This window comes from Oncorhynchus kisutch, linkage group LG7 (assembly GCF_002021735.2).
Source record: "Oncorhynchus kisutch isolate 150728-3 linkage group LG7, Okis_V2, whole genome shotgun sequence".
Taxonomy (NCBI): Eukaryota; Metazoa; Chordata; class Actinopteri; order Salmoniformes; family Salmonidae; genus Oncorhynchus; species Oncorhynchus kisutch.
This window is the reverse complement of record NC_034180.2, coordinates 34,957,708-34,971,922: the sequence shown is the minus strand read 5'-3', so window position 1 is coordinate 34,971,922 and position 14,215 is coordinate 34,957,708. Positions and strand designations below refer to the sequence as shown.

The following is a 14,215-nucleotide window of genomic DNA, read 5'->3' as shown; positions in this document are numbered from 1 at the left end:
AAATGCTTTACAGTGAAAGCTCCACAGGCGATTATGTTAGGTCACCACCAACTCACAGAAAAACCCAGCCATTTTTCCAGCCAAAGAGAGGAGTCACAAAAAACACAAATAGAGATAAAATGAATCACTAACCTTTGATGATCTTCATCAGATGACACTCATAGGACTTCATGTTACACAATACATGTATGTTTTGTTCGGTAAAGTTCATATTTATATCCAAAAATCTCATTTTACATTGGCGTGTTCTGTTCAGTAGTTCCAAAACATGCAGTGATATTGCAGAGAGCCACATGAATTCACAGAAATACTCATTATAAATGTTGATATAAATTCAAGTGTTATGCATGGAACTTTACATACACTTCTCCTTGATGCAACTGCTGTGTCAGATTTTTTTTTACATTTACATTTACAGAAAAAGCATAATCTGAGAACGGCGCTCAGAGCCCAAACCAGCCAAAAGAAAGATCCGCCATTTTGCGCAGTCAACATTAGTCATAAATAGCATGATAAATATTCACTTACCTTTGATGATCTTCATCAGAATGCACTCCCAGGAATCACAGTTCCACCATAAATGCTTGTTTTGTTTCGATAACGTCCATAATTTATGACCATTTATGTCCAAATAGCTTCTTTTGTTAGGGCATTTGGTAAACAAATCCAAAAGCGCGTTCTTGTCCAGTAGGACGAAAAGTTCAAAAAGTTATGTTACAGGAACTTGTCAAACTAGGCATAGAATCAATCTTTAGAATGTTTTTATCATAAATGTTCAATAATGTTCCACCGGAGAATTCCATTGTCTGTAGAAATGCAATGGAACGAGAGATACCTCTCGTGAAATTTGCATGACTGAGAACGAGGCTGCTGCCAGACCCCTTAGTCAAACAGCTCTCATCCGGCCCCCCTTCACAGGAGCAGCCTGAAACAACGTTCTAAATACGGTTGTCGTCTAGTGGAAGCCGTAGGAAGTGCAAAATAACCCATATCCCACTGTGAATTCGATAGGGGCTGAGTTCAAAAACTACAAACCTCAGATTTCCCACTTCCTGTTTGAATTTTTTCTCAGGTTTTTGCCTGCCATATGAGTTCTGTTATACTCACAGACAACATTCAAACAGTTTTAGAAACTTCAGAGTGTTTCTATCCAATACTAATAATAATATGCACATTTTGGCATCTGGGACTGAGTAGGAGGCAGTTCATTCTGGGCACGCTATTCATCCAAAAGTGAAAAGGCTGCCCCCCTATCCCAAAGATTATGTAGTACTTTAAAATAGTTTTACTTAAATACTTTACACCACTGGTGTGATGTCATTGAGAAGAGAAAAGATAGGTGATTGCCTTTTGGATTATAGCAATCTGCTATCGGCTATGGAGCATAGGGGGCTGTTGTCCTGATGCACATGCTGCTGTGCCATGCCACTTTAAGCATTTATACTTAGCCTGTTATTCTTGAAAAAGTATATTCAATTAAGACTTGTTTGTAAGTCAATTTCCTTTTTTCTTTTAGTCATTTATTCACTGTAGGACTACATACTGACGTCCTGCACTCCTGCACTCTGCACTTGGAGACCTTTTGCAAGGTTGTCTTCCTACATCTCCCTTGGCTATTTTGAGTCCGTTATTAGGCTACACACATACACACACTGTCTGAAGCAAATGTATTAATCTAGGAGTGATAGTGCCTGTTTGACAAAGATTTGGTAAGCATGAGTGTTTATGGGAACTAAACAATATAGAATGCCAGACAGAGGAAGCGATATGTGTAACAAACGTCGTAGGTGGAAGAAGGTGAGGACCAAGGTGCAGTGTGGTAGGTGTTCAAAAGTATTTTAATAGAACACTGAAAAATAAAAAAACAACAACGTGAACGAACGAAACCGAAACAGTTCTGTCTGGGGCAGACACAGAGACAGAAAGCAACTACCCACACCCCTAGTGGGAAAACAGGCTGCCTAAGTATGGTTCTCAATCAGAAAGAACGATAACCAGCTGCCTCTGATTGGGAACCATACCAGGCCTAAACATAGAAACACAACACCTAGACATACAACATAGAATACCCACCCACATCACACCTTGACCAAACAAAAAATAGAAACATACAAAGCAATCTACGGTCAGGGTGTTACAATATGACTGAAATCATAGATAGCTTCATCTTTGCTTACTGAATGATAATACATAACTCACTGTTGATGACAACATAATGACATGCTGTAAGCATGTTACCTCTTTAACAGAAACGCTACTGGTATGAACACCTTCCCTTGAAAATGAACAAATGTGTACACAAGGACTCGTTTATACTTTGCCAAATCCAGTATCAATCCCCAGTAGAGTTTTAGTGAGTAGCACTGTTTTCTGATCATGACCATACGCAGGGAGACATACTGTATACACAAAACAGATGCTCTCCAGGAGTGACAGTGAGCTGAAAAATATTCAATCATCTTTGGTGCTTTCCTTACAAGGAACATAAACAAATGTGGAAATATTGTGTGTTACGGGACCTTTTCTGGCCCAATATCTGGTGTGTGTCGTTGTAATAATGTGAATAAAAACAACTGATAGCCTATCTGAAGGTTGCCTGTCCTCAGTGAGAGTAGGTCTGAGTCCATGACCCTGACTGTCTGACATGGAGCTGGGGTCTCCAGCGGCCATCAGGAACCCCACTTTGAGCTGCAGCAGTGGACCCTCTAAGAGAGACCCACCATGTATCAAAAGCACCGAATGTCCAGTCTTAAGGAGTTATCTTTAACGGTAGCTAAATCATACTGAACATCTCAAGACAATGCACATGACTAGGGCCTGTAGCCAACATACAGTACATGTCTTAACTCTAGTGAGTTAAACAGCTAACAGGGGATGTTATACTTTGTAAACAGTATTGTGAACGACACAATATGACCTACCTCATATACACCTGACCTTGGTGTCTGCTGGTCATTGGCACCACTGATAGAGGTCTCCACGGGTCACTGCACTGTCTTTCGGGCAGGGAAAACTCAAGATGTGGCTGCACCTTGCTTAACAGCTCTCTGAAGTGGTCAAGGGCTATTGGATAGGCAGATAATGCGTTGACATTGGCCATTAACTAGAATTATCGGTATTGAATGATGTCCAGTGCGCAACTATGGAAATGATATCCCAGAAATGAAGCAATGTGCCCAGCATGTTGTTATGTTTATGTTTGACTGAGATCACATCTAAATGCTACATCAGTTAAGTTACGGGCTTCTTTCATGAGATGCCCTAGTGTGCAGCCTACTGATTGATCAATAGCTTATATGTTGAAGTGCATACAAATGTAAAAATCTATTTGATATTTCAGAATCAGTTACAATGAGCATGTAGGCCGAACATAATCAACAGTTGAATTGAAATCGAAAATAGCATGTTTTTCTCAAATGAAAATGTGATACTTTTTTTACAATTAATTTGTCGTTGAAATAAAAGTATATGAAAAGAAAAAGCGGAAAGAACATTTCGTTCAACGGAATTTCAAGGTTATTGCGAATACGCTACCTATTGCGCAACAAAATGAGAGGACCAGCGGAACGATTAGAGGATATCTCAATTCAAATCCTCCCTCCGTTCGCTACTTGTGATTGGATGGCGTACACCAGGCTGGGCGTACATGTCATTCAAGAGGAATGGGTGCAGCTAATGTCTATGCCTGTAATGTCAATTTGGGTCTCAGATTGCATCCCGATGTTTCGGTTTTAGGGCATCCTCACTCCTCTCCAAACGCAGAAGACTCACACTATGTGGTTGTCGTAGGACGCAGCTATTATTTTACTTGAAACAACAATGAAAGTGCACCTACCTACAGTAGGCATTGAATCAGTTTTTCTGAGGATAGCCCATTGCCAGTAAAAGGCAAGCCAGCCTACCGGAGAGACCAAACCAGGAGCATCCGTGCACTTTCCCGTGCACTTTCCGAGGTAGCCTATTCTCGGGCAGCATGCTGCCTAGGCTATTGTAAATGCACTGACAGCGCAGGCACCAACAATTTTTCTCATTCCATTTTAACCGTAACGTTATAACTTCTGGAATTACATCTAACGGACCTCGCGGATTTAATTTGGCGATTTACTTGACAGAAGGAAATTGTTTGCTTAGACCTAAATTTTTAGCATAGGCTACCGATCTTGGGCTCATCATCATATTTGAAATATGTTCAGGAAGTGTTTGGTCGAGTTCTTGAAATTTTCAATTCTGGTGCGTGTGTTGGTGTCTCATGAATGTACGCCATGTGATCTCCGGACGTGTCCCCCGAAAGCCTGCGAGAGCGGTCGGACTCTGGCCAGGGACCCCTGCGGATGCTGCGATCAGTGTACCCGGATGGAGTGGGAGCCATGCGCCGGCCAGGACTGGGCACTGGGCTACTGCGCCTTGGGACTAACCTGCGCGGCTGTCAACCAAACGGGAGCTGTAACGCTCCCTGATACAGGAGTTTGTAAAGGTGGGTAGCCTATGTCTAAAATAAGACTTCACGTATGAATAAAATAGGCTCAATTTAATGTTGGTCTTGTTTCCCATTCTGAAATGTAAGCATGACCTGGAATGGCACAAACATCTTTATTCTATAGTAGGCTAAAGGGACAATTCCATGATAACGGAATTACGCAGAGATTTTTCAGCAAGTAGACATTGTGCATAGAGGTGTATGGTTTGTTAAACTTCTTTGTCAATGGTTTTTGTTTGGCATACATTTTACAGTGAAAATTCAGAGCCTCATCATAATTTTGTTATTGTGGAATTGCCCTCAGGCTTCTAGGTAATTATTTCTCATTGATTGAATCCAGGCTGTATCACAACCGGCGGTGATTGGGAGTCCCGTAGGGCAGCGCACAATTTGACCAGCGTCGTCCTTGTTTGGTCGGTGTAGGCCGTCATTGTAAATAAGAATTTGTTCTTAACTGACTTGTCTAGTTAAATAAAGGTTACATTTAAAAATGGAAGAAAAAAAACTAAATTGATAGAAGAATGGGAGGTTTTGACATTGAGGTTTCAGCAACACGGTTATTCATTAAACATCACTCTCAGCTCTGGGCAGAAAAGTCTCCATAGTAAGTGATTATTCTAATTTAGCTTGAGCACACCACAGTGGCCAGCTAGTTCATGATTCCATTGACTGTGCTGGACATTGTCTCTAAGCTCTGTGGACTGGTTGAAGCAGGTCTACAGGTTTAAGTAGCTCTTGACTGCCAACAGAGGACCTCATGGTAGACTGTTCATTTCCCCTCTTGAAACCTCAGGTTTCTTCCCTTGCAGGCATGACAATAGGTTTGGCAACAAACCTTTGCACCATGCCTCCACGTCAGTATTACTTAAGTTCAGGCTTCCCTGCCAGGGCCCAATTTGAACCTCTTAAAAGTTAATGACTATTTTCATTTGTCTGATGTAAAAAGCATGGGCAGCCTAATAATGGGAAATGTGTATCTGTGCGTGTACACTTTACTCTGTCTTCATTTGATCCTGAAACAGGTTAGCTGTCCTTGTAGAAAGTTATGTGGTTGCACAATCAATGGGCTTGTGATGTGCCTCTGAGGGCTTCCTTGGGGTCAAGGCAAAATGGCAAAAGACTCACCAGCAGGTTTTCATTGGCAGATTTATCTGAATGACCTTACCATGAATCCCACTGTGGTCTCCCTGCCTTCCCTCCTATCAGATCCATGTCCTATACCAGTCCTTTCTGACAGTTTATTAAGCTGTTGTACACAATATATCCCTGGCTCCCAGGAAAATTATACTCCAGAGGATGGCTCTCTAAATCCTTTAGGGCTTCAAGGGTACCGATCCATGACCTGTGTCTGTGTGTGTACGCGCGTGTGTATGTAGCATTCTAAAAGGCAGAACAGGAGTTGCCCTCTGAGAGAGCTGGGCATGGGGCATGGTCAGGATCACATCAAGCACCAGCCAGTCCCTCACCTGGACTCTGTCCAGGCTGAAACAAAGCAATTGCATGGGACTGACATTACCAGAGGTGAGGAAAAACAGTCCCACGTTGGGGCCAGATCTTCATGATCCTGCCCTCCATCATCACTTGGAGGGGTCTAGTGGTCCTGGGTCTCCAGGGTGTCCCAGGAGACAGTGTCCCTGATTACAGGTTATGCTGGTGTAACGGATGTGAAATGGCTAGCTAGTTAGCGGTGGTGCACGCTGGTAGCGTTTCAATCGGTGACGTCACTCGCTCTGAGACCTTGAAGTAGTAGTTCCCTTTGCTCTGCAAGGGCCGCAGCTTTTGTGGAGCGATGGGTAACAATGCTTCATGGGTGACTGTTGTCTGCAGGCCTTAATCCCCCTCCATACCCATAGCTACCCCCTCTGTCAAATTAGCAGCTTTGAACGTCTCTAAATGATGAATGCACTAATTGTAAGTTCTTCCGGTTAAGAGGGTCTGCTAAATTACTAAAATGTCTAATGTAAAAGTTAATGGTTTCCATGATTGAGTCGTGCCTCTGGTCCTCGTGGCTGCGGGACCCAGCACATGCAGAGCCCGCCCCCCGGTGGGGTTGGCTAAATCAACACCTCCCTGTGTGTTTGCAGAGGCCACGAGTGCCAGGCTGATCTGGGATTTCCCTCACAAGCCGGGGGGTAGGGTCTTAAAGTGATTAGGGTCGCAATCAGGAGTAGGGGGTAAATGTTTCCAGTCTCTGACCCCTGCTTCTCTCTCCGCTCCTCTGCTCTAAGCCTTGTTGTTCTGGGTGGTCAATATGGAAGGGCAGATTGCGAATTGACATTAGGCCTATACTATTTTAGCCTGAATTCAGCGATGTGTCTTGCTGAGAAATTGACCTTTTTTGTAAAAAGAAAAGTCTGGAAACCTGAAAGGGGCTGAAATACGGGACATACATACAGCTGTGTCTGTCCCAAGCTCATCGGTGCGGAAAACTGTAAGGCACCGTTGAAACAATGTTGTAAGTTCGCTAGTAGGCGGAGAAGAGAGATGAATGCGATTGAAAGAACCTGAACCAACTGTCACTGTATCAGTACACAATTACATTTTTCTAAATAGGAGAATGGTTCAATTAGAGACCCCCTACCCCCAAAGTTGGACTTTCATTACATTTATGGGATCTCATGTCTGATTTGGGGGTTCTGTGTTCCCCCCGTAATTCGCACACTATGGAAGGGAGGTCGAAGAAGGTAGACCATGTCTTCAGGTGAGATCTGTAGTAGACAAACATGTGTACAGTCAGTGAGAAAATAGCTGATGCACATGATATTGAACAGAATGCTAAATATCCAGTAAGTGTATGCTTATGAGGACTTTTATACTATGTGCATACTGTATGTCAAGTGCAGCCAGTTAAAGTGGTTGTGTATTGTTATGACAGCTATGATTAGGGAAAGTTGCCTGTGAATCCAAACACGTAACTAATTGAATCCCCAAAGGGTTTTTCACCACTTGAGTGATATCGATGTTTGGCCCAGGGTGTTTTTATTTTGTCTGTCTCACTGTGTTAGTGCCACCTCTTCCCTCTCCAGAGCACTTAACAATACCACCTCACAGAATGTCTGTCCTCAAGCGCAAAGACTGGACTCTGCGTCCTGTCCAGTCCACTACTCCTTCTAATCCTGTCCACTTCCCTCTTCCTCCAGCATTATCTAATGTTTCAAAGACTTCCTTTTGAGCTTGCTATCAGCCAAAGAGCCTCAGAGGTCAACTTTCCCAACGCAGCTCTGGATGCCAAGACAAGCAGTCTCCATGGCTGAGAGACGCAGCAGTGATCCAGGCCAGCTGAGTGGGGTCATATCACAGCCAGAGGGTCAACCTAATCATTAATTAACTACAGTAATTAGAGGTTCACCCCCCCTAACCTCTCATTTTGCTTTGTCTACCTCCTGCCTCCTACTCCTGGAGGCCCCCTTTAGCACCCCACAGACACACTCAGACACCCACCTTCAATGACTGCTATTTAAAAATACCCTCCCAGGCACAGAAAGGCCCAGAGATGGAACAAATGTGGAGGTGGGGATCATTTTAAAGTAACAGGAAATAAGAGGGAGAGTTTTGGCGTGGCAGGGGAGCTCCGTTTGAAAAGCCTGCCTGCCCCTCTACTCTACCCAATGTCCTGGCTGGTTTAACTCACAGGGACCATGACTGTCTGCCACCCAAGATCACTTATAGAGTCTCCAGAATTAGCACACCAGAGAGAGATGTGGGTTTGTATAGGTGACCATTATAGGCTACATACAGAGCACTTCTCAAGCACCACTTCTGAAAGGAATGACTGAATGTGCTGTACGATAATAGAAGTTCATCCCTGCTTTCCCTTTGTTTGGTATTAATAAATGAACAACATACATTTTCTTAAGTATTTTCATTATCGCCAGCCTAGATGTCCATTCATATACCATCATTTTTAATCATCATTGTCTCCCGGCCCCTAGCAGAGTATGAAAGCAAGGCTTCCCCTTCTGAGAGGAAAGAAGAAGTACACCTTTACTCAACGATTACCGCTCTATAGTGTTTTACCAGTTTATTTAGCCCAGCTCCTGTAATACATTCTGATGGGAACACTACTACTCATACTTCTAAATGTGTCTGTGAGAGAAGCCAGAGTATTTTGATAAGCAGTAATCACTACTCTGTTGATTGAGGCCTGGAAGACAAGCTGTTGAAGGGAGAGGAGAGGAGCGGTGTGTTGTGTTCTGTTTGAGCCTGTTTATGAACACGACCACCCTGCGGGATCCCTGAGGAGCAGAGAGGCAGCTGGCGTGGTGGGTCCCCTGTCTCCCTCCATCCTCCACCCCCCATTGTCATTAGATGTGTTTGTTTGTGTTGAGCTCAGCCTGGAGGAGCTAGCTACAGTATCTCAGAGGTAGGGGTAGAATACATACGGTAAATGGCAGTAGCAAGGTAATGCATGGCAGGAACAGAACAGAGATGTCTGCTCTGGATCGCTTTGATGATGCTTCTCTTCTCCCCCCATTCCTCTCATATCCCCCCCCCCTCTCCAGCCCCTCCCCTCTCCCTCTTCTTTCTTTTCCTTTAATATCTCATCTCCTCCTTTCCACAGTTCTGCCTCACAGTCCGGAGGCTGGGTTGGAGGATGAGCGCTGCCCCCTGCAGACAGGCTGTGACAGGGCCGGGGCCATGTGTGTGTGTGACGCCCGTCACTCCTGCCTGGGCTCCTTCAGCTACCCTGACATGGAATCCTGCATGAGGGCCAGCAAGACGGGTGAGTTTCCCACAGATAGCCGTCAGGAGCAAAAAATACAATCCATTGAACATTGCTAATCCATACCAGATGTTGGACGCTGGTGACTAATGCTATTAACATGTCATAGTGATGACACAGGCTCAGTCTGAGGGTGGCCCCAGCATGGATCTGTGTGGTGCCATTGTCAGTGACTCATGATGACGGACTACGTCCTGTCCCCTCTTCTCTTTCTTTTAGAAGGCCATAGACATGAGCACCAGGAGAGGCAGAGGGAGAAGTTTGTGGGACCCTCCGACCCAGCCTGCATGTTTTCTGGGTGCAACCTGACAGCACAGGGCTGTGTGTGTGAATCCCAGAGCTGCCACTATCACTCCTCCTACATCAACCACAGCCAGTGCCAGGAGGCCGCAGGTAACCTAGAACTAACCTAAAACTAACCAACAACTGCTCAAGTCATGTTCCACAAAGGTGGCTGATACAGTAGCTGATACAGTGGCTGATGCAGTGGCTGATGCAGTGGCTGATACAGTGGCTGATACAGTGATACAGAAAATGCATATTCAAGAACAGAGCTGACCTTATTTATCCTACAAAATCCCTGTCTTTTACACTATCTCTATTTGAGTTGAGCTCAGCTTATTAAGCATATGTACCCTATGTACCCTAATATATCAAATCTATAATCAAATCAAATATATCAAATATATAGCTTGAGTTATACCTGACTCATGTCTAGGTTGAAAAAATACAGTTTAAGACAAAGTAATAATTCCATGCTGAGCATTCAAAAATAAGCACATTCACTGTGCCAGCACTGTTGCTGATTATACAGGATTAGCATTGATAATGTGACCAGTGGTCGGGAAATCAAGTAACAAAGTGTCTGTAGATCATCTGAAAAACGTTTCAATAAGTAGATTTACAGTAAAACAGTTATGATGTGTGTTTGCTGAGTAGTTAGCTGAAATTCATTACGATGGTGTTTATTCTCCACTTTGATGGAAAACTTTCTGTACTGCTAACATTCACTTCCAGTCTAGCACTGGTCCAATGAATTTGTTTATTTTCTAACACTTCTGCATGGAATGATTACATTGTCTTAACCTTCTCTTCAACCTAGACCCTTACAGTACAGCGAGTCAGCACAACCTGTGAAAAATCACAGAGGTGTAGTAGACAATCAGTCAGTCTATTCCAAAGTCCTTTCCATGTCAACACCGAGAGTCACTATAACTATACATTCATGTACATACTACCTCAATTGGCCCGACCAACCAGTGCTCCCGCACATTGGCTAATCTGCATTGTGTCCCACCACCCACCATCCCCTCTTTTTATGCTTCTGCTACTCTCTGTTCATCATATATGTATAATCACTTTGACCATATCTACATGTACATACTACCTCAATCAGCCTGACTAACCGGTGTCTGTATATAGCCTTGCTACTCTTATTTTCAAATGTCTATTTACTGTTGTTTTATTTCTTTACACACACACTAAGGGTAAGTACCCATGTAGCTGCCTCTCTGACTGGCACTTCTAAGTAAGAATTGTTATTGAGGTGGGTTCTATTTCACCCCTTTGACAGAACTGTGTGAGAGATGCATAAAACCAACATGGCAGCTCTCTGTATGTATAAAGAACATTGGTCTCACTGAGAAAGTGCCAGTGAGTGAACTCACAGATTCTCTCCTGCTGTGTTAGTGGGAAGATCTCATCATCCGCTTCATAATACTGTGTAGCCATGTTGTGCCAAAAAGCTAGACTCACGTCAGTTTACTAAGAACATTTGTTGAGTTTAGGAGGCCCAATTCAAGACAAGTGACTCGATCCACAACTAAGACATTTGTTTTAGCTTTGTTTGTGCTTTCATCCCTTTTTTTCTTTGATAGTTCAGTTGGGAAATGTGTACCATTCCTGATAATGAAAGGTCTGATAGTATTGTAGGATGTGCCATTTAGCAGACGTTTTATCCAAAGCGACTTACAGTCATGCATGATTATTTTTTTATTCTTTTACATATGAGTGGTCCCGGGAATCAAACCCACCGTCCTAACATTACAAGAACCATGCTCTACCAACTGAGCTAGAGAGGACCACAAAATGTGTAATCTTCAGTTATATGATCTGCAAACAAGATCTACAAACAAACAGGGTTGTTACAGAGCATGTACAGTCCCTTGGCTGTGTATTTGGATACTTGTACTGAGCTGTTTGTTCTGTACATTCCTCTAGCAGTGTGGAAAAGTACACATACTGTATTATTGAGAGACAGTGTCATTGCCCTCTCCTGTGTCCCTATGAATAATATACAAGTCCTCTGCTGCATTTCTCAACTTCCAGTTGTCTAGAGCAGCCAAGAGAGGACCACAGCGTGAAATCACAACACTGAAAACAGTAAACAACATTTCTCTGCAGCTCATGTGTTGTCGCTTCTCCACACACCCTTCAAATGGCCATGTATTAAGTAAGGAGGGTGTGTGTGTGTTCAGGGCAGTGATAATGAACTTGTTTTGTCTGACTGGCTTGGCGGAGATCTTGCTGTCTGTCGTCAGTGCTTCCGTTATGATGAGTAACCCTGAGTGCAGTGCTCCTGAGAGGTCATGGAGCTACCCATCTGATCAAGGTCTGATTTAGGTCTGGGTCAATGTGTCCCTTAGCTTGTGATGTCTAAACATACTGAAAGCTCTGCTTTCACTGCATGAGAGTTACAGTGATTCCAATCTTCACATGCAGTTGAAGATGAAAGCGGACCTTGTTGCCAGTACTTGAAGCACTTTTTCAGCCATCCATTTGAACATAACATCCTCTGCCTCTGCTTGGGGCTTGTACATTCATTCACACATGGTAGTGGTTTGGGACTGGCTCTTAATCCTCGCTCTGACTCAGAGAGTAGAGTAGCCTTCTGAGGCCAGCCAACTGTCCTGGCTTGTGTTCCTGTTTACTGTTTGTTCGAAGACTTGGGGCACAAACCTCGTTTGTAGCTTCACTGTCTGCAGCGCCTGATCACCAACAGCCATCTCTTAGTATCGCTAAGGGCTCTCTATATATGTACTGTCAGTATGCTGACGCACATCGTTGGACTTCAGACAGGGGTCAATGTCATGTTGGGTGCTGGGAGGTGACATGAACACAGGCACACTGTGTTGCTGATGAGGAAGTATTAGACTGAATCTCTGAGGATTGATCAAATTAGTGGAAGAGGAGGAAGAGGTCAGGCCAGGGAGCCAGCTAGGGGAAGCCATTTTGACAAGTTATTTGTGTCAAGTGCAGGAAATGGTCTGGGGCCTGTATTTAGTTCTCCGGCCCTGTGTGTACATTTATGGCTTTGATGAATTATACGCCTTTGAGCTGCTGTGCACAAGGAGTTTCCCCATGTGGCCTTCAGAAGAGGAGCTTGTTCTGTAATACTTTGATTGATGTTGCTGATATGACCTGATGTTGTAATGGCCCTGCGGAGAGCGGCTCTGGGAAAACAGAATGCAGATTTAAGCCTGTGGGTTGTTACACAGCTATTGTATGTCATATTACATCGATGTACTTTAAACTCCCAACATGTGACTGGTCCTCATGGCTAACCTCAGAAGGTTAATATGGGTGAAATGGGGCAGTATTAATGTTTAGTATAAGTGTATACTTTTTAAAAGAACATTACAAGGGAGGAAATGGAGTTGAGGTGGGTCAGACACTGGAGCCGTGCCCACCATGATGCCATGGTGCAAACAGACCTCGCCACCACAGAGTTGGCCCACCAGTAGTACCACACTCCCTCCCGCCCGTCTCCTTCCCCTGAAAGCATCATTAGTTCTGCTTGGCTGCAGCCTCTTTGTGGCATCACTATTACTCGCCAGTCCAGACCGCCAGTAGCTGGCAGGGGTGCTAGACGTCTCTGTGTTTGTGTGTCATCTGCAGAGGCTATGGCCTCTGTCATGCCCAGCGAGCCTGCTCATGTTCCTGTGTGTGTGTGTGTGTGTCTGTGTCTCTTGGCAGTGATTTCAGAGGGGAAACAAAACACAGTTTATCTGTTGGCTCAGACAAAGAACTTCCCGCTAGGCAAAGTGGGATCGCTGTCTCAGCCTGTTGTCCTCTCACTGCTCCCAGTCACCCAGCTGATAGCTCTAGGCAAAGTGGGATCGCTGTCTCAGCCTGTTGTCCTCTCACTGCTCCCAGTCACCCAGCTGATAGCTCTGCTTACCAGGCACCACAACTTTTCCCAAGCCCTGCCCCAACCCAAGCCCCAGCTGCAGAGCGTAGCACCGTACTCCCCTGGACTGACTGGGCAGCTGCAGAGCGTAGCACCGTACTCCCGTGGACTGACTGGGCAGCTGCAGAGCGTAGCACCGTACTCCCCTGGACTGACTGGGCAGTTGCAGAGCGTAGCCCATACTCCCCTGGACTGACTGGGCAGCTGCAGAGCGTAGCCCCGTACTCCCCTGGACTGACTGGGCAGCTGCAGAGCGTATCCCCGTACTCCCCTGGACTGACTGGGCAGCTGCAGAATGTATACCTGTACTCCCCTGGACTGACTGGGCAGCTGCAGAACGTAGCCCCGTACTCCCCTGGACTGACTGGGCAGCTGCAGAGCGAAGCCCCATACTCCCCTGGACTGACTGGGCAGCTGCAGAGCGTAGCCCCCGTACTCCCCTGGACTGACTGGGCAGCTGCAGAGCGTAGCCCCATACTCCCCTGGACTGACTTTTATGTGTACAGCCCAATTCATATTTTATGTTCAGTTTCTTCTAAGGCAGATCCAGAGACCTTTAACTCATTTTGAAGGTTCCCTCATGGCCAATTTGTTACTGTTCTATTCAACTTGGACCATACTTGTGCCATCCTTTCACTCCCATGCATTTTGTGCCAGCTCTGTAGTAGACAATTGTCCATAGAAAAGTATTCTCTGCAACATTGTTCAGCCCATTCAGCATGATAAAAGCTCAGCCTCTACTTTCACTCTCCCTGGCCCAATCTCATCTGACAATACGAAGAAGGCTGTGTTGAGCTACTCTGAGCAGAGAACACTCGACCCGTGA

The 14,215-nt window shown here is 44.8% G+C and overlaps 1 protein-coding gene across 1 annotated transcript in view; it reads left to right on the top strand.

Annotated features, from left to right (window-relative positions):
- Positions 1 to 3,697: 3,697 nt before the first annotated feature.
- LOC109893760 (cysteine-rich motor neuron 1 protein) overlaps positions 3,698 to 14,215 on the top strand; it is a 46,809-nt gene continuing 36,291 nt past the window's right edge. The window contains exons 1-3 of the mRNA XM_031829004.1: positions 3,698 to 4,474; positions 9,039 to 9,200; positions 9,420 to 9,593. Coding sequence (XP_031684864.1) covers positions 4,186 to 4,474; positions 9,039 to 9,200; positions 9,420 to 9,593 — 625 coding nt within the window. The 5' untranslated portion in view covers positions 3,698 to 4,185. The remainder of the gene's footprint in view (positions 4,475 to 9,038; positions 9,201 to 9,419; positions 9,594 to 14,215) is intronic.